Source organism: Stegastes partitus, unplaced genomic scaffold, assembly GCF_000690725.1.
Source record: "Stegastes partitus isolate 25-593 unplaced genomic scaffold, Stegastes_partitus-1.0.2 Scaffold860, whole genome shotgun sequence".
Lineage (NCBI taxonomy): Eukaryota > Metazoa > Chordata > Actinopteri > Pomacentridae > Stegastes > Stegastes partitus.
The window spans coordinates 147,291-170,749 of NW_007578591.1; the positions used below are offsets into that span (position 1 = coordinate 147,291).

The 23,459-nt window shown below is 39.7% G+C and overlaps 3 protein-coding genes across 3 annotated transcripts; all 3 read right to left on the bottom strand.

Annotated features, from left to right (window-relative positions):
• Positions 1-27: 27 nt before the first annotated feature.
• Positions 28-2,393, bottom strand: mrpl18 (mitochondrial ribosomal protein L18). Its single transcript, XM_008293134.1, has 4 exons — positions 2,153-2,393; positions 1,871-2,039; positions 352-586; positions 28-246 (listed from the first exon to the last, which is right to left on the bottom strand). Exons 1-4 carry the CDS (start codon positions 2,235-2,237, stop codon positions 169-171), a joined length of 567 nt encoding a protein of 188 aa, XP_008291356.1. The 5' UTR covers positions 2,238-2,393; the 3' UTR covers positions 28-168.
• Positions 2,394-3,123: 730 nt separating this feature from the next.
• Positions 3,124-13,557, bottom strand: LOC103365648 (V-type proton ATPase 116 kDa subunit a isoform 3-like). Its single transcript, XM_008293135.1, has 20 exons — positions 13,416-13,557; positions 11,322-11,440; positions 10,856-10,934; positions 10,616-10,764; positions 10,396-10,491; positions 10,221-10,282; positions 10,010-10,136; positions 9,774-9,856; positions 9,091-9,184; positions 8,685-8,897; positions 8,433-8,583; positions 8,180-8,319; positions 6,931-7,088; positions 6,748-6,838; positions 6,551-6,669; positions 6,211-6,424; positions 5,502-5,708; positions 5,284-5,404; positions 4,940-5,111; positions 3,124-3,969 (listed from the first exon to the last, which is right to left on the bottom strand). Exons 2-20 carry the CDS (start codon positions 11,436-11,438, stop codon positions 3,876-3,878), a joined length of 2,487 nt encoding a protein of 828 aa, XP_008291357.1. The 5' UTR covers positions 11,439-11,440; positions 13,416-13,557; the 3' UTR covers positions 3,124-3,875.
• Positions 13,558-16,705: 3,148 nt separating this feature from the next.
• Positions 16,706-22,300, bottom strand: prpf19 (pre-mRNA processing factor 19). The gene is made up of 16 exons (XM_008293136.1): positions 22,122-22,300; positions 21,782-21,931; positions 20,971-21,047; positions 20,457-20,598; positions 20,231-20,304; positions 20,054-20,119; positions 19,913-19,954; positions 19,697-19,771; positions 19,526-19,601; positions 19,315-19,424; positions 18,990-19,145; positions 18,813-18,882; positions 18,552-18,725; positions 18,296-18,378; positions 17,624-17,729; positions 16,706-17,489 (listed from the first exon to the last, which is right to left on the bottom strand). The coding sequence occupies exons 1-16, from the start codon at positions 22,138-22,140 to the stop codon at positions 17,392-17,394; spliced, it is 1,518 nt and encodes a 505-aa protein (XP_008291358.1). The 5' UTR covers positions 22,141-22,300; the 3' UTR covers positions 16,706-17,391.
• Between the last annotated feature and the right edge of the window lie 1,159 nt (positions 22,301-23,459).

A 23,459-nucleotide genomic window follows, 5' to 3' on the forward strand; every position in this document is an offset into this window, starting at 1 on the left:
CTTTATCCATAAGAGGAAAAGCACACCTTACTTTGATCAGCCCATTTTTATTCTTAATATTGTCACTTACTGTAGTGATGTTGATAGCAGTACAGTATTAATTCACGAAAGACCAGTGAGTAAGAGATACAGAGGATATTTATACAAAACAACAGATGACACTTATATTCATGTCCCAACATATTTTCTTCTGGGTTCACTCAAGATGACTCCTCCGTCTTTCATTGCAGTCCTGAAAGCCTGAATCTGCAAAGGAGGAAAGCCAGGGAGAGATAAACATGAAACAGGTGACAACTTAAGTGGGGAGAAATGACAAATATTTCTCTAACAGCCTCTGCTGCATTTACTCACTGAATCGGAGCGGTACGTCCAGGGAATCTCCCTGTACACCATCCTGGTGATGCCAGCCTGCCGGCATCGATGTGCCAGCACGTCACCTACAGCCTGACATGCTGCCACACAGTTTGTGGAATACAGCTCCTTCTTCAGCGCCCACTCTTTGGTTGAACAAGAAAGCACTGGGATAGGAGAGGTGCTGGAGAACACCTGTGCTGTCACATGGTGTTGGCTGCGAGAAAACATCAACCTGAAAAACGAAACAAACACAGTAAAACACAAGCACCCGAGGCAGTAGGAGTTCTGTGCGAGGAAAGGAAATAAATATAATTTAGCTTAGCCTAGTAAAGATGTCCTACAATATTTAAGTATTCAGAACTTTTCTTTCTGAACTCTTTCTGATTCATGACTTTAGTGCTTTGGTTACACTGAAAGTCATTACTGCAGGAGTTTTCTCGTGACTTACTTCTGGAAAATTAAAACACTAATGAAATTGGAATTTACTGTTTGAAAGTCTGATGTGATGGAAAGATGACAAAATGCATAATTTAACATAACAGCTATTACGATGCAGTCATGTGTGGCGAAAAAGGGGGGTTGACTTTGATAAACAAATATAATAAAATATCCCAATATTTTACGTGCAAATCAAAGTCAATTTTTTTTAATAAGGCATATCTAAAAATGAGAAGTCTGTGACAGTGCTGTAAAATGAAAAAAGTAAACCATTTACTTGAAGTCAAGCATGACTACAGGAAGCTGCTATCAGAGAATTCAGATTTTTTTTTTCTTTAAAAACTACTCAGAGTGATTAATCAGTTATCAAACTAGTTGACAATCTTTAAATTGTTGCAGCTTCTACAAAAGATTCACAGAGTGACGTGTTAGCGAAAGAGCTAAACAGCATAAGTACATCATGTTTTTGACCCAAAATATAGGTCAAATGAGTGGGATTCATTTTATAAGCATTTTTTTCAACATCAGACTGTGAAGAGGCTATTAGGGACAACAATTGCTGTTTATTCTGGCTTTCTCATTTTGGATAACTTATGTGGAAAACATCTCTATACACAGAAGTAGCCTTCTCACTGGTAGCAAAGTCTGCAAGCTGGTAACAGTATGAGGCTCAATAATAGAATTCTTGCAGAAAGAGTGAAAAAAATGTGATTAAAAAGTGTCCGAATGTGCTTCTCACAGGAGCTATGTTTGTATTAGCAACAGTGTGGTATCTAAAGTGGGAAGGACCTCAACTTTTTAAAGAAGAGTTGGTTATGAAAATATACACTGTAGTACAATAATTCACTACTCTTGCTTTGTGCCCTCTTTTCACATCCTCCAATGACTTGCGCTGTCAAAATATATTCTTTTTTTTTTATATAGAAAAGATCATTTAGGGTTCTGTGTACTGTCACCTACTGTCGTATTGCTTTTGCTGATGTTTTGGGTTTTTGCTGTGACATCGTTCCGGTATCGAACTATTTCAGCAGGTACAGTATCGAAGTCACATTTCTGGTGTGGTGACAACACTACAGACCTGTGGTGGAACTCCCGGTGGGGCCAGTTGGTCTTCCAGCCCCGGTCCTTTACAGCCAGGGCCATCTGCTCCAGGTTCCGGGGGTTTCTGTTCTCAAAGGTCGGGTTCACGGCTTCATTTTCATCCGCGCTGGGCTCCGGCTGGGACGCTGCCTGACTCCTACACCGAGCTGGAAGACAGACATGAAACACTGACTGGTCGGTTTATTATTGTTTGGCTCAAAAATTAAACTGGTTAACGCAGTCTACCCGTTAAAACACCGTCAACAGTTAGCTAACCTACCAGTGGTTGCAGCCACAACTGGAGGACATCGTTGAGTTTGACCGAACAACAGCCGCAAACTGCGACTAATTCCTCTCTGAGCCATCTCCTCCTCAGCTGTTCTCCCTCACGAACTAAAACAAAAGTCCAGTCAAGGTGTTGTTACGTGGTTATGTCCTCAAAAATATTCCGACATGCTTCTTTCGCTCCAAGTACTTAAGGAGAATTCACCGTTACATGAGGAGCGCCATCTTTGACATTCGAATAATATCCGGTTCACTTGGTGCTACTTCAGAAGCAGTCCTGACAGAAACAGACGCCGCGTATAATGTTCCGCTTCATACTGCATGAAGGATAAAAACATTTGCTTCACTTTTTATTCTTTTATTCGTTTATACTATAGTAACTCGCAGCAGTGGAAAATAACTACATAGATTTTTTTTATTTTTTTCAAAAGCCCTTTCCTTGGGAACATTTTGAGGTACTTGTATGTTATTATTTTACTTCGATACTTATGCTTTGCTGTTTCACAAATACTTTTAACTCCACTGCCTTTATCTGACAGCAACTAGTAGTTTTGCAGGTTAAAATTTTACCATGTAAGGTAATCATCTTTAAAAAATATGATAAATTAGGTATTAGAGATTAACATTCAACAATGCTAATAGTAGTAAACATTTGCTCTTCGTTGTTCAGCTAAATTAAAATCATGGTTACATGGATGTGAATGAATCAGTAATATATTCTGATAATGTAAGATACACTTTGCTTAGTAGGTGCTACTACTTTCCATATGTACAGAATTACAGAGTAAGATATTGAAAGTGGGACGACTTGTAATGATATCCAGTTTCATTGTGGTATTTACTCCCTATACGATACAAATAAATGCTTTGAATCCTTCCATTGTTCACCTGATATGCAGTCATTTTTATGAACAGTGTGGATGTACAATCAGAAAGGTGGTCTTTTGAGTAAATTACATCACATAATAAGATTCAACAAGAAAATTCTATTTAATTTCAGTTCAAATTTGAAAAATGTTACAGTGTAAACTGGCAGGGAAAAATGAGACAGATGTCCTATGCAGTTTTGTACAAAGTAGTTTCATGATGATAGAAGTTATGATCTGTCCGAATATATAATGCATGAACAAACAGACCTAGTAAGGCACCAGAAAAAAAATACTAAATACCAATAAATACATGTGGCATGATGTGCTTGGAAGACATGACAATGAGGGAAAGTATCTTTGGCTCATAAAAATCATTCAGATCATTTCCTGCTATCATTTCGACAATCTGCAGGACTGGCTTGCAAAAAAATCAAGTCAACAATTGTACATTCCCTTAAACTGCAGAAAAGATCCACTAATTGAATTACTTTCCCTTTTCAGAATAGATGTTTATAATAAATGTTTATTTGTTGAGAAGTTAATCATTGCCAATTATTTCTTGAGCTACAGAAAGAGTAATTAGAAAGCAGTACGTAACACTGAGTAAAAAATTAGCAAGGGGATACAAAAGTATATTTTTTTCCTATCATATGATGCAATTTTCATTCATTACACAGGGACTAATTCTACTGACGCAAAAATAACAGTCTGTATCATTCATTATGATCATTGTGCAAGTTAATTAAACCATTTCATAGCCTTCAGGCAACAGAATACCATTGTTAAGACAGGGCCATTCTGAAGCACACAGACACAATTAATTTAACCATTTGGCAATCATTTGACTGATCACATAGCAGCTGAGGCATTGATGAGAGATGAGAAGGAGAAAGGGTTGAGTTTGTAGCCTGTTCCGCTGTAGAACTTGTTCTGAAACTCCACCCTGTAAGAAAGACAAGCGAAAATCAACATACCACAAATACAAGCTTCAATAAATAGTACATGTTCTGCATTTATGAACCACATTTTAACCTTTGCTAGGTTCTACAAACTGCTTTATTATGTGATTGATTCATTCATTTACACACACAGCACATGACTGAAGAGCTGCCGTGTAAAGTGTTGCCTGCCATCTAGAGCAACTTAAGGTGCAAGTGTCCTGCCTGAGAAAACTCCAGGACATGAAGGAGCTGCGGATTAAACCACCCACTTTGCAAATAGTGAACAACCTGCTCTCAAACCCATCTCATGTCGTCTACAATCGACATGAAGCTGAAAATGTTTTCTGCTAATGCCACTGTTAGGGCTAATGTTGACCAGTGTTTTATTCACAAAAACGTTCACATGGTTGTTCATGGTCTCCAAAAGCAAAGTTTGGTGGAGCTTTTTTGCTTCAGAGAAAAACCAAATAAAATGACACTTATTTGTAAGAAATGACAAAATATAATGACTATACTGAAATGAGATGTACTAAGCACATTCATGCAACCTACTGTAGATTATGTGCCTCTTTTCAACAACGCCCTCAAGCAAAAAATGCCAACTTTGTGTGCTAGATAGATAACAGATTGCCATACAGTTTATTGAGCAGATTCAATACCTGCATCACATTTGTCAGGCGACAAACAGTAAATAGAGTGCAATATGTACACCAATGTAAAAATACATGAGACCTGACTGAGGAAATGATGTGGAAGATCACTTTGCCTATGGGAATAGTTTCATTACAAAAAACCTTTTAAATATGTAACGTGAGAGGAAGTTTAACTGGATAATTTGATAACAAAAATGTACAGCCGCCTAAAATCTGAAACATAGAGGCAACTTATACAAACTTTTCAACATGTCAATCACGCAAAGGTTTTGTTTTTTTTTTCTTTTCCCCTTTGTCTTCTCCTTCCACTCATCCTTACCAGTGCAGACGGAGCGCGTGCAGGAAAGCTGAGAGTCCCTCCATAACCAGGAGGATGGAGACGGTCAACACGGCAAAGAAGGCGAAAACCACAAAAAGGACTACAGCTCCCACATAGCCCTCCCACTTCAGCGCAATACGCATGACCATCACCCACAGCACCTCGGACAGCTCTGTGGAGACACAAATAGCTCACCGTCAGAGAACCATAATTAGCTGGGAAATATATCATGAGTGTATGACTGGAAAAATAACAGCATGAGTAAGTTTAGTTCTAGAGAGGAAGTCTTGTGTGTGTGTATCATGTGAGTATAAAGATACACATTGTGTCTGTGTGCCACTAACGTGCGTGTGCCAAGCTGAGAGCCCAGAGTCGGAGGTAGGAGGCCGTGTTGGAAATGCAGCCCAAGCAGTACTCTATGGTGTGGATGGCCTGATGCATGTACACATCTGCTGCATCAAACTCCTACAGACAGCACAGTTAGAAACATTAGACAAGAAACACAAATTTGCATCTCATGTAATCTGTTTGATAAATGAAGTTAAAATTGCTCCTTTTTTACCTCCCCTTCAGCAGCTGCTCCTTCCACCTCCCCCTGGCGAGTGTTGATTGAGCCCTCGTCGTTCACCAGGAGACGACTGTCTTCCTCCACAATGAACATCGGACGTCGTCTTATCTTGAACATGATGAGTTCAAACGTAGGCTTCCCCAGGAGGAGGACCGGCACAGAACACAGAGCCAGCACCACCAGGATCTTCTGCAGCAAGATCTGCATGTGACGAGTTACAGGAAAGGAAAGGTATGTAAGAGGACAATACTCTTGTTTTTGGAAGTTTTTTATTTCAAATGAGTACAGTATGGAAATGAGCTTGCAGAGACTGTCTGTAGGTTTAAGAGTAGTCCGCCAAATAGTATTGCACGTACATGCTATATTGTCAGAAAATAAAACCCAAAGCAAATGCTAAACAGGTAATTATAAAGAAAACTCTAAAGCTTAATGTTTTAATAAAATACTTGTACTCAGCAACTATCAAATAAACTATACAAAAGTTAATGCAGACTAAATGTTCAGTGTGGTTGCTTCCTTGTCACAACCAGGTTACAAGCATTTTCAAAGTGATTTTCATGTTGCACTAACAAAAAGTGGCAAGTGGGAAAATGCATTCATCATTACAAAACCCATGGCATACTTAACATGTACAAGCAAATCACAGAATGTGAGTTGAAACCCTGATAGTTCTGTTTTAAGGGAAAAAAAGTAAACTACCTACCTGTCCTTTAAAAAGCGGTGGGTTGTCGGCGTTTTCTGTGAAGAGGAACATGTCTATGAAGTGGATAAGTATACTGGGAGCCATTTTGGACTGGGCAGGGGTGTAGGCAATCCACTTATAGACCACCATGAACACAAGGTAGCCAAACAGAGACACCATGAAGAACAGCTCTGGGATCAGCACAAAGAACACGCTGCTAAACTTTCTAAAGTGCCTGGAGAAAACAACAACACAGGGAAACAGACAGGGAAACAAGGATACATGAAGGCAAGTGTGAATAAATATGAAATGAATAAATACGGGAAGTGTAGACATAAAAATATAAAACACGATTACTTACCAATAGTTGAAAAATGACAAGGTGACTCCAAAAGTCATGTGAATAATCCCAATGATGACGGACATCTTCATCTTGTACGAGTTCAGGAAAGTTAGTTTGTTGTTGGCCATTCCCCAAACCTGCAACAACGCAAGAAAGAATGAAGAGAGCGGTCTTGTTTATTCTTGACTGAAAGTAATCGAGTGTGTTGGACATACCGGGTCAATGCCAAATGGATAGGGGCTGTTAAAAACGCCGGACACAACAGGATCCATGGACAAGTACTGGTTCCCAGCCAGCACTGATGCACTGAAAGATATACCACAAAAGTAAGAAAGTGAGTGGACGCTGGAGGGAAAAACAGGAATCATTTGGAGGTTGATTCTATGAAATGTCCTCACTTCCATATATTCTTTTGAAACATCGGTCCGACGTGCCACGCTGAGTTGAAGGTACTGAGGCCTCTGCTGAAGCACTCGTTGTAAATAGCCCCCGTGTAGATAGAGAACAGACCCATCAGCAGAATCAAATACCTTCCTCCAAACATCATCCTCCAGATCTGAAACACAGAGGCAGGACACGCTTTTCAGTATTCAGAGTACAAGTAGAGGCGTCTTACATGCTTTCACTCCTGAAGAAAACTGCTATGTTCGGAAATGTTTGTTTCTCAGCTATGCAACTTTTCACTGATCCGTGAAATGTCATTATGGATGAGCATGAATGGCAACTAGATAAGTCCTAATTACTCTCAATTCAATTTATCTAATGCGCCTGTGGGATATGTAGAAGAATGTTTTTTGGTGACGTGCACATAAATAGGTTGCATGTGATGGTCTGTGCAAAGCTTCTCTTAATCAAATGAAAAGCGGGTAAGACGGCAGTCTTTTTAGCTCAACTCTAACGTTTGTCTCTGATTGCTGCTTCCATTTTTGATGGAAGTAAATAAAGAAATTCATATGTTTATTCAATCTCCATTCCTCTTTATTGTAAACAAATCACAATGTACAACCTTTTAAGCTGCCTTTAGCAAAAAAGTTAGCGTGTATAATTAATGCAAACATAATTCCTGTTTTTGTCAAATGTTGAGCTTTTGTTTTAGTTTTAACTTCAAATATTTAAGGATAAATGTAGCAATTTTCTATACTTGTTTTCTTGTAGTCAAGAAACCCCATGAAAAGCCCAAAACCAACAATAAAGGGATGCTACGAACACAACAAGTATAAAACATTTATTTTAGTCTTCTTTGCCATAGAGTTCCATTGGTTTTCTTTATATATAACCCATAACAGGGTCCTAATGTTGTAATGGGCGACTTGTTTCTTCACTATGAAATGTATGGGCATTATAGTTTATCTAGAAACAGCTCCACGGACTAATAACAGTGATAACTTTCACATCTCTAGAAAGTAGTATAGTCAGTGTGAAAAACTGTTGTGTTTTTAAATCATTTTTGGACAACAGCCGGGCTCTGTGGCACAAAGGAATGAGGTAAATCTACCTTTAGATATGCACACTTTACCTTTTAGTCAGATCTATTCATTGCTGATTTTAGACTTTTTGTGGATTTAAGAAAAATCTGGAAAATCACTAAAGCTGTCCTTTAAGTTACACATTTAGTAATTTAACATCATAAAAAATATTGAAAATTACCTCATTGGTGCTGTTTTTAAGTTTTGGATCCCTTTCCTCAAGGACCATCCAAAGGCCCGCCAGAGTCATCAGCAGTCCGTGACCCACATCCCCGAACATCACCGCAAACAGGAAGGGGAACGTGATTATGGTGTACACCGCTGTAGAGGCATCGAGAGACAAATACATGCAAGTATTCTTTGGGCTCAGCTTTGAATAGATCTATCATGCCAAACATTCAAGAGAAAATCATTTTTGCGGTGTGATGACGTACCTGGATTGACTTCACGGTAGCTGGCCACTCCATAGGCATCAACAATGTTCTGGAAACCTGCTGTGAAGGAGTTGAGGGGAAACAGAGTAGGTGGAGGAGTGGAGGAAGGCAGACGGTTGTAGAAAGAGTCAACCCCACTTCCGCTCTTCCTCTGAGGATGGAGAAGTTTGGATAAAAACGGAGAGCAAGTTAGTCATTAATGTAAAGTCTCCTGGTCTACGGCTCCACGATTCTGCTGTCAGATCATCTCACCCCTCCTTCTCTCAGAGCACTCTGCAGTTCAGGCAGCTTGGCAGTCGGACACCAGGCCTCAGCGATCAGGCATTTGTCTGTGACTGAAGGGCTGCAGAGATTCAGAACCATCTGGATCGCCTTGCACTTCTGGACTCGTACCTTCCACTGAGGCAGAATAGCCACTGCATTCAGCAACAGCTGCTGCAAGAAGGTCTCAGTCTGTGACAACACCTGGAGTACAAGAGAGGGAAGTGAAAGGAGAGAGATGTGGAACAAGTGAAGTAATATTTTATTCTTCTGAATCCACATTACTGCAACATTACTTGTATTTCTGAAGCATTTCAAACAAAAGAGGGTAAAAGCTTGTAATTGTGTCAAAGTATCAACCAAAAGTCACACTTTTATGAAGAGGTAATACACTCACTGATTTGATATCTTCAATTCTACCTTGAAGTCCCTGGAGAATCTCCTCTCTCTCAGCAGAGCTCTCAGGGTATGCAAACGTCTGCGTGCGGAAGCTGTTAATGGAAGGGGGGGGGAATCAAAAGAAATTTAGGTTCAATAGACAGCAGTGTGTAAATCTACAAACAGAAAACTTTTTTTTTGTTTGTTTTAAATTTGACCTTTATTTTACCAGGTAAAAATGTTTGAAAACCAGTTCTCATTTGCAAACATGACCTGGCCAAGAGGTGCCAGCAGGAACAGATACACATGTAAATTACAGACACAAATAGACACATAAACATAACATAGAACAAAAATAAACATAGGCATGTGAGTGAAAAAAAGATGTGCATGAGGTGTAAGAAAGCGTGTGTGTATATACAAGTATGTAAGTAAAGTCCGGTGTGATCAGCAGGAGCGACAGTCAACTACAATCTTTTTGATTTTAAGCTTGAAGGTGGTGAGTGGAGTCAGAGTTGCACGTTTGAGAGTGTTTTGTAAGGTGTTCCAGTCGGTAGCTGCTGCAAAGCAAAAGGAGTTACGGCCAAAAATAGTAGAGGTATTGGGGATGATGAGCTTGATGTATTCACTAGACCTAGTACGATAAAAATTATGGGTGACATGAAGAAGAGAGGACAGAAACTGATGCACAGATTTCCTCACCAGTCACATATCTTCTTGACTTTCTGTCCGATCTGTTCTCCCCAGTAGGAAATGAGGAACACCGTCCACTGCACCATTTCCCCCTGCAAACACAGAAACAGTAAACAGCTGTGATAGAATACTCACAGTAAAACTCTTAACATGTCACAAATCATCAGAGACAATCTCCGAACTACAAATGACTCTCATTTCTGCCTTTTAATTATAATCCAGTCTCTCCGTCTCTGAGCTCCCACCGTGTCTGGGTGCTCGAGTCGATCCTCCATTTCTCTAAAATCCACGATAATATAACCGCGACACGCCCGCCATAACAACCGCTCAAATGAGGGGACTTTCCAAGGATGGACCACTCCGGCAACAAAACTGAAAGAGAAGAAAGGGAAAATGTGTCGAATGGAAATGAAAAGATAGAACACTTTTAGAGAAATGCTGGTAACTGAGATCTACCTGAGGTGGACATCTTGGCGGTTATCAAACAGGCCTTGGCTTTCCAGCACATGCGGAGGTGCCTGAGGGAATGACACGAAAGATTTTATTGTAGTGTGTTTTCTACAGAACAGTAATAAAAATGAAAAGCTGATAATGATAAAGGAACTGCCGCAGAAGTTTATTTTTTAACCACCTGTGAGGCTGTGAGAGAGTGTGTTCTGGTCAGGACGCCTCGGTACTGACATAGCTGAGTCAGCTGAGCCCGAAGACTGTCTCTGTTCCTGGACACCTAGTGAGAAACACACACATACGACCTCGCGTCAATCCAAACAGTTCATCCTTCTCTAATGGTGCATTAGGCGGAGAGGAAGAATGCTTTGATTTATCATTACGGTCTTGTTTTAGGTGCTCACCTCTTTGAGCTCTCTGGCTAGCTTTTCGCTCTCCTCCTCTATGGTGATGAGCTCACGGGGCTGAGGGGCCGAAGGTGTTGGGACTGGAGGAGGGAGGGAACCCTGCAAGGGTGGAGACAGGGAGCGATTGATCTCCTGCTCCAGGAAGGCTGAAGGGCAAATAAAGAAGGTCAGATGAGGATCATAACAAAACTAACAAATACAGAACTTGCCTGTGGGAAACAATGAATCAAGACTCACTAAAAGTTTTCTCGAGTTCCTCACATCTTCTGACTTCTCCGACGAACTTCCTCTGAAAGGCGTTCACATTCGGATTTAACTGAAACATTGGAGGACAGGGGAGGGGAAGAGGGCAACAAGGTTACTCATGTTCATCTGATTAGAAGACAGGAAGGAAAATGTTGCTGTATCTAACTGACACAACTCAGACACGCAGAGGCTGCAGATTCCAACAAACAAGACAACCACACTCAGGTGTCAATAGATCAACAGCGATGATATGAGCTAAAACCCATAAAAATAAAGTTGAAATTAACCCATCACTTGCAAGTCTAGTATTTTAGGTAAAAACAGTGGCAAAATAAATACACACAGAAAAGAATTCTGGCCAAAAGCAGTAGCTAATAATCTCCTCAGTTTGTATTTCGTGAGCTTTGCACCACAAGACAATGAATCAAGAGTAAAAACAAAAGTTTAGGTAACTCACGTCTCTGAATTCAACCAAGCCCAGTTCTCCCAGCTCACTGACACAATTGTAAGCCGAACCGGACTGAAGGAAGAGCTGCACCAGGCACACCTCCTCGCTGCGAAACATGGAGCCCATAGCTGCTTGCACAACATCAAAGAAACAAGTGCAAATTAAGACTTTTCTCTTGAAAACTGACAGCTGAGCCAAAGAGCTGCAGCTTATAGTGAAATGAGAGATGCTGGTGAGAAAATGTAAAACAGAGAGGCAGTAAATAGAAAAAAAAAATGTCGACAGGTGGCATCTATTTTCAGTTGGGACACGAAAAACTGCAGAAGTTTATTAGTGGAAACTGAAGAAAGGGGAACCGCTGAGTCGAGTCCTCCTGACTGTGATGATAAGGTGGGATTTCCATTCTTGCACAGACGTGTTTCTACCAGTATTACAAGAGCAGAGTTTTTATTTTTTTCAGTTGTGAGCAAAATCCTTTAACAATAGCTTTACAAAAAAGTACAGAAGTAGAATAAACTGTCAGTTGCCAGTTGATTTCTTTCACCCAGCTAAAACTGAAGCAGTCAGACAAAGTTGGTTACAATGGACAATATATTTTTTTAAAAACACAACCGTTAAACGCAGGTTCCCTTTATGTTAATTTTGTAGAGTGATTTGTGGTGCTGTTGAACAGTGCTGCATTATCATCAGACTAACCTCAGTGATACAAATGAGACAGACACGCTACAAGAGACAGCAGCCAAAATGACCATGACTCTGTATAAACACCTCTCTAAAACAGTTTCATCATAAACTGAACATTATGACCTTTATATAGGTCGTAGCTTTTGCAGTGTCAGGGTGCACCTGCTTTTAGTGAGGCATAGGCAGTGGCGTGGTTTGGTCTCGGCATCTGGGCTCTAGCTCCAGATCCCAGTGTTTTGGTTTGGTTTTTACAACAATTAAAAAAATATATTCTGCATCTCTTCATCTGTCATTCTGATCCTGCATTAAAGCTCTAGAAAACAAAATAGTTCACTAGTGACGTTAGGATCTTATTTTATTGTTTAAAAAAGTCTGTTTACTGAGGTCAAAACATTTTTCTGTCATGTCAAGTGTTTATTTCCAGAGTAGTTTATTTTTTGGTTTCTCACAGCAGGATATTTGCAGCATTGACAGTAGTATTTGTATGGACTTTTCCCATTATTACATATAGCATGTGACCTCTCTAATCATTAAATTAACAAGAAAAAAATAATGACAACAGGTAGTCTGGTATCAGCGAAAAACACAGTTAAACTATTATTAGACTATGGACAGAAATTTCCAAGTTTTTTTTTTTTTTTTTTTGTCAGATACACAGACTTTATGGGTGAACCTCTTCCCCTCACCAGAACCTGTCATCTCTCCTCCTGGACTATTTAGAGTGAATTACGAAAATCACAACTGAATAAAATGTATGAAAACAGGTATTACCAATTACAGATGAGTCAAGCAGAAAAAAAGACTAATTATAAGGCACACTGGTCTAGCAGCCTGCACTGTGTGTGATCTCAATCTGGCACACGGCCAAAGCACAGAAAGAAAATAGGTGGACCTTTCTTTGCCAGTGTCTCACATTCCATTTTCATTTTAGCCTGACATAACTTGAAAATGCTGCAGTTAACAGGTTTGTAACCACAGAGACTATATGTGCAGTCTGCTGGTGTTCCTAATAACCTGACAACTGATAGTATGTACTGGAAATGAGTCATGACTTGGAACTTGACTCGACATTATAACTAGAAACACGTCAATGGACAGTGAGTCCAGATAGTAAATACAGAAAATAACTGTTTGTTTTCTTGTATGTATAATGACCTCCATACTGCCTCTGTCAACATTTCATAGTCACACTGGAGTGAGTCAGAGTTTCGTTTTAACTGAAACAACGTGCTGGAAAAGCAAAAGGTGGTCGAACGAAAGGTCTACACGTTAGAATAAAAATATACTTTCAGCGATATATCTGTGAGGAAAAGCAGCGCAAGGTTTTGATTTGTCCCATGACACTAGCGGTGACTGAAGAGAGCCACAACAGCGCAAACACAACAAGCACACAACCCAGCTCAACAGTGGATATCCGACCTGGCTGCCTCCTTTAATCCCGCTGGACTCCGCCGCTCTGTGCTTCAGGCTGTCCGGCTCCGTACCGACAGGCTGCCCGGTGACCGTTTTACCGGGAGGACCAAGACGTGTTTGTGGGGTTAACGAGAAGTTCTGCCGTCTCGTCTCGCACTTCCCGTTTGCCAAAGTCACGTTACTGCGGACTCACGTGACAGCGGACGTTAGTCTCCCGTTTGGCCGCGAGAGGTCGAGATTTGCGCTAATTTAAACGGCGCAGACGGTAGTTTAGCGGGTCTGAGGAGGAATGTAACGGCACCGAAGAGTTCTGTTTAATTTTTTCACGGTTTTAGTAACATTTTGTGCCAAACATCTCTTTTTATCTGAGTTTTAATTTCTTTATTTTTATTGTCATAAAATTTTAGCTTGATTTTATTGCTTAAATTCTGTTTTATTTCTAGGATTTTAAGGCATGCTTTTAATGTCTACCTTTTAAATCATCTTTGTAATTAATTTAATTGCCATTGTAAAGCACTTTGAATTGCCTTGTTCATGAATTGTGCTGTATAAATAAACGTGCCAAATATGGCGCTTCTAGATTGGTAAACAATGGTTGCTAGGCGACACACAGTATCATGATTAATATCGGGCTGCCATTTAACTTCCGGTAACAGTATATAATAATCATTTTTTAAAAAAGCTTTATTTGTGTAGCACTTTTTCAGACAAGTAAATAGCAACCTAAGCAATACAATAAAACAAAATAAAATAATAATGTCAAGTTGTTGGGAACAAATTCAAGGCAACAGCATTAAAAAAAAGTATAAATGGCGTTACAAAACTAACCCATCAAGTGTTAATTATTGGGTCAAGACCTTGCTGTCATTGATGGTGTGATAATACCTGTAATGTATATATGACAACAATAATAATTAGAATACTAATACGACTAATTTAATGTTAAAGCTAAGACCATATGGTATAATAAATATGACCCTATGTAAATGTGAGGAATGAGAGAATATTCTCACTCCTGCTTCGTTTGTACACCAAGAAATTTTTTTTTGCCAGAATAAAAACAATGCTACTAAATTTACATATTTTCTGATTAAAAACACCATTGCCATTCATTTCCAGACCATATGTGGGCCATTCTAACGAACTGGTTCAAATTGTAGTCCCATACTAAAAAACACATTTTAAAATACAATTTAATATTCAGACCCTTGATGATTCTTAACGTAATGTTATAATCTAGCCAATCCAAAAGCATGAGTTAAGATAGCATTAAATTAAGTATATAAAATGTTGTCCTTTTTATATGACTTTGTATTGAGAAGTGGATGTCCCAACCTCTAACACCTACATTTCAATGGATGAATATATTATCTCAAGGATTTTTTACATTTTTCAAAGGCTGTATTTTATGTATCTTTTTGACATATTTTAAAGGGAGACTGAAATATTAAAATAGATTTTATTTTATTTTTTTTTTGGTGAATTCAACAAGGGCTGCAAGGTGGCACAGTTGGTGAGCACTGTTGCCTCGCAGCGAGAAGGTCGCCGGTTCGCGTCTTGGTGGGGGCACCGGGATCTGCGTGGAGTTTGCATGTTCTCCCCGTGCAGCGTGGGTTCTCTCCGGGTTCTCCGGCTTCCTCCCACAAGTCCAAAAACATGTTGAGGTTAATTGTCCGTAGGTGTGAATGTGAGTGTGCTTGGTTGTCTGTCTCTAAGTGTAGCCCTGTGATAGACTGGACTTCCATCTAATGGAAACAAAACTCAGAATTGACCAGTGCATGCAAAAGTGTGCCTGCGGTGTCTTCCTTTAAGTAAAGTACTAATTCCACACTGTAAAACTGCTGTTACAAGTCAAAGTCCTGCTTTTACAATGCCACTGTACAGTGGGTATTATATCACAAAAACTTACTTAAAGTATTACAGGTGCTCAATGCTGAAAAATCCTTGTTCGACTACTATGTATCATTAAATTGTTATTACTCAGGCATTCATGTAAAACCAAGAATTTATTTTAATTGGTTAAAGTGTAACTTATAAACCATTTAGTATAGAACTAGAGCTGATGAGTGATGTTCTGTGTGCAAAAAAAAATCTTTTTAAAAAAAAGTAACTATAGCTGTCAGACAGAAGAGCCCAGAACAACTTCTAAAGGCATTAAAGGTGAACTCCAAGGTCAAGGTACATCAGTGTCAGATCGCACCATCCGTTGTTGTTTGAGCCAAAGTGGACTTCATGGGAGACGACCAAGCAGTACACCATTGTTGAAAACAAATCATAAAAAAGCCAGACTGGAATTTCCCAAACTGCATGTAGACAAGACACAAAGCTTCTGGGAGAATGTCCTATGGACAGACAAGACAAAACTGGAACTTTTTGGCAAGGCACATCAGCTCTATGTTCACAGACACAGAAAAGAACACTGTCCCTACTGTGAAACATGGAGGAGGCTCTGTTATGTTCTGGGGCTGCTTTGCTGCATCTGGCACAGGGTGTCTTGAATCTGTGCAGGGTACAATGAAATCTCAAGACTATCAAGGTATTCTAGAGAGAAATGTGTTGCCCAGTGTCAGAAAGCTTGGTCTCAGTCGCAGGTCTTGCAACAGGATAATGACCCAAAACACACAGCTAAAAACATGGGTAGAGGAAAACACTGGACTATTCTGAAGTGGCCTTCTACAAGCCCTGATCTAAATCCTATGTTACATCTGTGGAAGGAGCCGAAGGCACCCTTCAAACCTGAGACAACTGCAGCAGTCTGCTCATGAGGAATGGGCCACAATACCTGCTGAGAGGTGCACAATTCTCACTGACAATCGTTTGATTGCAGTGATTGCCTGAAAAGGTTGTGCAACAAAATATTAAGTTAAGGGTACCATCATTTTTGTCCAGGCCTGTTTCATGAGTTTATTTTTTTTTTAAATAATTTTGTTAAAACACGGTTCAAAAGCAATGTCTGATTTTCATGGGTTAATTTTCACTGAATTTGTATTATTTTTGTCAGATTTAAGTTATTTCTGTGACCTTTGTGGGTTTTTCTTTCATTAACCAAGGGGTACCAACAATTTTGTCCACGTGTGTAATTCATTCTGCACAAAGAATCTCAAACACCAGGGTGAAGTAGCAATAACCAAAAGACATTTGGGTGTACTTTCTAATTCAATACCACATTACTATCTCAGGGCATCTCTTCCAGCTTTTGGCTAATAAGCACTTTGTGATAAACTTTAAATTTGTGCAACCTAGTAAAATGTTTTTAAAATGAAAGAGAAATATGTTCAAAGGAATCCAAGAAATAGTTACTGGTGCTTGTATGGCAATACAAAAGATATTTTATTTTATTGTAAAAGGGCAGAGGTGCAACAGGTAAAACGGCAAGTAATGGGAAATATACAATTGTAAAAAAGCAAAAAAAAAAATGTCAAGTGGAACAAATAAAACAGGAAATGAAACAAAGGGAAAGTTAAACATGACTAAATTTTTCACAGAAGTACATGAATCTCATACACCTGCTCATCTTCCACTTTACATCACTACAGCTGTATTGTAATCTTACCCTAAAATATTGTCATGAAGCTGCTCTAAATTAAGAGGCAAAGTAGATCATCATCAATTATAGTTTCTGACTGTGTACATTTCAGAGATGTATCACAAACAACTTCTGAACCCAACCCACACACACACAAAAAGAAGATACTACAGTAAAATCATAATTTCTGGCAAATAGGACAGGAACTTGACACTGGCATTGCAGCTCATATCACATCGTTTAGATTTCAAACGTACAAAGCCAACAAACATGTTATATTAACCATGCTGCTGTGGTTCATTGGATTTCTTCCCTGGACACGAGGACTAACACACTAAAAGAAGCAAAGTTAGCAGTGATTTTTTTTTCTTTTTTTTCTAAAAATGACGGCCAGGATGGTGACTGCTCAGACATAGAGATCATTCTACACTCCTCTCATACTGAATGTATTCCTTTCTACAAACTGTAAAATTTGAGACTTCTATCCATTCCTGCAGAGGTCAGGAACTGAGCATTCTCTCCAAAGGCCACTCCGGTCACCAATCCTGAATGGTCTACAATTTCAAAAGGAAAAAAAAAAAAAAAGAGTCAAGGTCAAAAAAAGTCTGCTGTTTCCTCACAGTTAAAGCTTTGTCGTCTACGTACTCAGTGAACATTTGTGAAAAGATTGATTCTTTATTTTCCTCACCTGTGAAGTTGAGGACCTCCGACCACTGCTTGCAGATGTAGACGCGGATGTCAGACCCTCCTACTGCCAGGTAGGTACCACTCTGATCAAACACCAGGGACTTCACCTAAATCACAAAACCGACCAATAAGATTCAGAAGCACCGAGGAAGGAAGACGGCACGATTATTCCATTGTTACAACAGACTCTGTGTTATGTTTATTCACTTTCCTGTCAAGAGAGTTGAAGGAGAAAGCTGGTAGTTTTCAAATAACTATATGGTAGATGTGAAACTAGAGACAGAAGGTTAGTATAACAGCTTAGCTCTGAATAAAGACAGTGAGCTGTAGGAAATAGCTAACCTGGTCTCTTGAAAATTAAACCAATCTAACTCTCTGCACCTTGACATTTAATAATAAACACGTGTATCATGTTTGATTGATCCAGATATAAACAGAAATGTAGAACATTAAGTACAGTTAAGCACTGCTGGAATCCAGGATGAAGAAGCAGCCTCCATTCTCTGCGCTAAGTTCCCAGCCTGCTGGCTAAAGCATCTTTTTCAGTGTACTGACATGAGCGCTGTATTGTCTTTTCATCCAGCTCTATGCAGCAAAAACGTTTCTCCAAAAGCCAAACTAATCCTTTACTAGAAAGAAAAAAGAAAAAAAAAAAAGGGCCAATTTTTTTTACCTCATAGTTGTTGTCCAGAGTGATGGTCTTGAAGTTCTTCAGTTTCCTCAGATCCCACAGTTTCAGAGAGCTATCCTGGGCACCTGGAGCACATCACCGACATGTTAAACACACACAATGTACAGTTTCAGATCCCTTCAGTGAAGTGGGACAGGGAATGTTTTGATATTCCTGCAACTTTAGAGCCCAGTGCAGAACATCGACATATCAAAGATTAGTAGAAATATTGTGTAAAAATGCTGTCAGCAATACTAACCCGTGGCCAGATAGTATCCGTTCTCTGAGAAAGCGATAGAGGTGACAGGTCCAGAGTGGCCAGGGAAGTTGGCCACGTTGGTGCGCTCCTTCAGATCCCAAATCTTGATTTGGGAGTCGGCCGTACCAGTGCCAAAAATGAGACCATCAGGGTGGAACTGAGCACAAGTGAGAGCTGAAGGGCAAAAATGGAATCATTACCACCTGGAAGAGCACTTTTATTCTGACTGTCAAATACATGAGTGAGTGTAGAAGCACTTACCACAGCCAGCACTTTCATCAGTAACTTTGGTGAGGACTCTACCAGTCTGGATATCAGAGAAAGCCCAGTACTGCAGAACAAAACAACTTGTTAGTATGGTGAAGCAGTTTGACAGTTGAAAGACTGTTTATACTGCAGTCAGTCAGTAATGAATTTCTTCCAGCTGCACACACACACCTGATCCTCAGAGGAGCTGAGCAGATAGTCTCCAGTAGCATGAAGAGACAGACCGGTGACACCTGCCTCGTGGGCGCGCACCACCTGCACACAGTTGCCACCGGTGACAGACCACACTCGGATGGTGGTGTCTGGAGATGCTGAGAAGACCACAGACTGGAGGAGAAAGTGAGGAAGTAAAAATCGGGAAAAGCAATCAATGGATTATAATAACTACCATGTTTGGCATTTCTACTAATATAATAAACTCTTGTTACAAGGGATTTAGATATCATGGAAGATTTTGTTTCTGGTTGATGTATACAACAGACAGAGAAAGTTTTACCTGAGATGGATGGTAAATGACAGAGGTGACTTTCTTGGTGTGACCCTTAAGTGTTGCCACAATCTGCTCCTCGTTCTTGTCAAACACCACTACGTTCTTATCAGCTCCACCTGGGAGAACGCAAGAGGGTCGATGTCTCATAAAAGACTCTTCATATGATGTCTATCATGCTAACAAATCAAATATGGAAAAAAAGATGCATTCAATGTACCTGTGAGCACTTTGTTGGTGTCTGAGGGACACAGATCCAGAGCCAAAATACCAGGCACGCTGGCACTATGAAGACCCTGAAAGCAACAGTAGACAAAATGTTTATAAAATGCTCATCAAAAGACTTGCAGAAACATTTGCATTTCCCTGATTATGCAGAACCAACACTTACAGCGTGGGAGGCCACTTGGCGGTATTTGCTGAGATCCTCAGCTCTAACCAGCTCCTCTGGGACAGTTTTTCCTCTCTGAAGAAATACAGCAAAGCCAGTTAATAAATGGAGCATGGGAGAAAATTCCAAATTATTATAAAGGTAACAGACCTGTGGGAGAATAAGCATGGGGATATTACAGCACAAGTGAAACTAAATAAAGGAAAAATATAATACCTTCTTTCTCTCTGTAGTGAGGATAGTAGCCTTGTCTTGGAGCTGTAAACAGAAACACAGAATACTGAATCTTAGACAAGCTCAAGAAAATCACATTTCGCAGCCAAAATAATGATTCATGTGTGTCAAAGAAAACCTTACCTTCTGGATGATCTCTGGGGTCATTCCCACTTGTTCACTAATCTCCATAGGCTCTCCACCAGCACCCTGAAATACAGAAGACCGAATCAGAGATTGTTAGAAAAAAATACTTCAAAAGGTGATGTAAGTATTTTTGATCAGTGTCCTAGCAGCTTGAATTAAAAGTCAGTGACTCACTGCTGCAGTTGGCTGAGAGGCAGGAACTGCCTGAGGAGCAACCAGTCCAGCTTGGGGTTTAAGTGTGGCAAGGGCTATAAAAAGGAAAAAGACCACATGAGAAAAAACTGTAACCATACTATTGATGAGCTTATGTTGATGTGAAGCAAACAATTTATATGACTACTTCACAACTAAAATGATGTCCTTCAATCAAAGGCAAAAGAAAAAACTGCTGTCAACCCACCTTCTCTTGCAGCAGTGACCTCTTTGGTGAGTCGAGCAATGACTCTGCAGGCGGCATCATGTTGGTAGAGGGCATGTGAAAGTTCCTGACGAGTGGTCTGCAGCTGCTGCCGCAAGGTGAAACTGTGGAGCATAACAGCATCCTAGAACACAAGAGAAAACAGGATCATTAACTCCTCTAATGGTTTAAAATGTGTATTTAAGAAGAAAAACGCAAAGTAAAAAGCGAAAAAAAAAGTCAAACTGCCAACTTGGTTCACTATTGTGGCTTTCCAGTTTAACTAAATGCTTATGCTCAGTTACTTTCTGTATGTTAATTTCCCATTTTTTGTGATGTCAGGCAACTTTGACTGCCAGTATAAGCAGCATCTAATAAAATGTATTATTAATACTAAGAGTAGTACCAGAGAAAAGAATCTGTTATTTCAAAGCACAGACTTTGGGAAACATTTACAGTATGAAGGTGGTGTTGTGAGTTTCTTCTGTGCCAACTCCTCAGGGTCTACGATACTTACCCACTCATCTTGAAGTGACTTGAGAATGGCTGGGATACTCGTTGCTGATGGAGCCTTTGGTCTAATAGGATGGGACACTAAAACAGAGAAAAAAAGTTGTTTATTGTAGAGTTCATGAGAGTTAATGAAGAAAAATAATCAACAAATTAATCGACAAAAATAAATATTAGTTGCAGTCCTACTTTTCCTGAAGGTTGTACTGCTCAGCTTTATTGAAACTGTTTATTAAAGGCATTGGTTCACTTCTGTATTGCACTTGACTCTTTTCCATTTCTCGAGAACAATAAATCAATCGATAATGACTTAAACTAGTCTTTCTGAATCCCTACCACTGTACATATTGTATATTACATATATGTTAATAGATTCATTCCAGTAAAGGTTCCTCTCTGCTTCATTGCACAATCATCCACCAGCCACATGCATTCAGCATCAATAATCCTATGTTTATAGTCATTATCTGTATTTATTTGTGCAAGTAGAACCTGCACAACTTGCACTGAACTTTTGGTTTGAGTTATTCGTTTAACAGTCATTTCTTTTACTTTAACCTGTAGCCCTTATCTATATGCATGTCTTAGTGCAAGTACTTTGAGAGCAAAGGAAGAAACGGAGTCACATTCCTTGTCTGTGGTCACACACTGATCCTGATTCCCAGTACACACTATGCAAACTTCAGCTTCCTGAGTCAACACCTCAGTTTCAACAAAAACTGACTGTTCTAACCTTGAAGAGGATTAGTTACAGAGTCGCTGTATTAAACTGCTTTAACTGGGTGCAGCATCTCCTGAAAGTCTGCCTGAGAGTTCACCTTTGATATCTACGAGCTGCTCCTCGGACAGCGGCTGTCCGTTCATCGGGTCTGTTCCATTCTCTGCGATGTACTTCTCGATCAGCCTGCGCTCAAACACCTGGTTGGACACCGGGGACACGCACGGGTGCTCCGGCACCTCGTTGGAGACTGAAAAAAAGTGCAGGAACAGCTTTTAAATCACACGATACCAATAATAATATAATCACAAACAAGACTGGTGAAATATCTCAAGTGGAAGGCGGTAATGCATGGCCGCTAACGTTAGCTAAATTAGCTAGTAGCATTAGCACGGTGCCTAGCTAACCTCCGTCATATCAATGAAGTCAGCTTCACTTACTTGCACAAACCAAAGACATCTTCCCGACGCAGTCCGAATAGTTTCTTCTTTACAATGAATTATGCTCGCTCTGTGCTTGACAGTTAATAACGCTAAAGTGTACACTTTACTTATGTTTTGCTCGAATTGGAAGTAACACGCTGTCCTTTCATTGCCGCTACAAACGGAGCTTCTTCTTCTTCTACGCTTGAATTTAGAGTTAAAGTTCAGACCTCCGGGTCTCTGCACTGCCCCCTACCGCCGGTGACAAAAAGTGACTGTGAGCTTCCTGTTACAGCTGTATCTGTGCATCTTTTATATAAAACTACATAAATATATACAACAGCTTCTTTTATCTGGTCCTAAAGTGCAAATACACAAAGCTTTATTTCCTCTGTAATAGCAAAATAAAACTATGTTTCTTGTAACCGATTGATTGTTACCAAAGAAATGTTTGCACTTCATAGTGTAATCCTTACAGTCAATACTGGTATCGGCTCTATGTGTTTGGTATATTTGATGTCCAGGTTTAGCCTGTAGTTACTATGATTTATGGCTCATCTAAATACATCTAAAATAAAGAAATGATATTTTTTACCCTACAGGTTTAATCTGTAAAAAAAATAACACCCATGAATGAAGTCAAGACAATTTCATGCACTAATAACACTTCAGTGGCAATTCAAGGACTGCAATCAATTTGTTGTAGGTAGAAAACTGCATCATATGAGTTGAATTAGTCCTTTAGAGTTATTTCAGTCAGTCAAAACAGCTGGCTTGGTTATAATCCAGGGAACAGAGCAGGTAGAATAACACAGAGGCATAAGCATAAATGATAACACAGACAGCAGCTACTTTTCTTGGCAGACCCTGATCTAAAACACATCACTGTGCTCCTGAAAATGATGACTACGGTCATCAGTCATGAAGACGACACTAGATGAGTCATCATCCTATAGAGGTTCTGCCGTAGGTTCATAAACAGCCAAAGAAATCACCAACCAGTTCATGTAGGACAGAATTAGGACGTTATCCATTACTTAACTCTGGTGCACCTAAGACACACTGAGATATCAGGCACTACACACCCAAGAGCTGAATGCCTAAAAAAAGTCCCTTCTGTCAGCTGATCTTGAGACAGTCTGTTCAGAAAAACAACCTCAGACCATCACTGCTCTCCAACCACAGTCAAGCAAATTATGTTAAGAAAAGATGTTCATCAAAAACACTGGAGGAATAAAACAAACAAAACAAAAAAAAGAATTACTAAATAGCCCTAAGTCATGAATACAAATTTGCAGAATATCTCATGACTGTCAGAGATGTAAAGCAGAGACAGATTCTGACCAAATACGGACT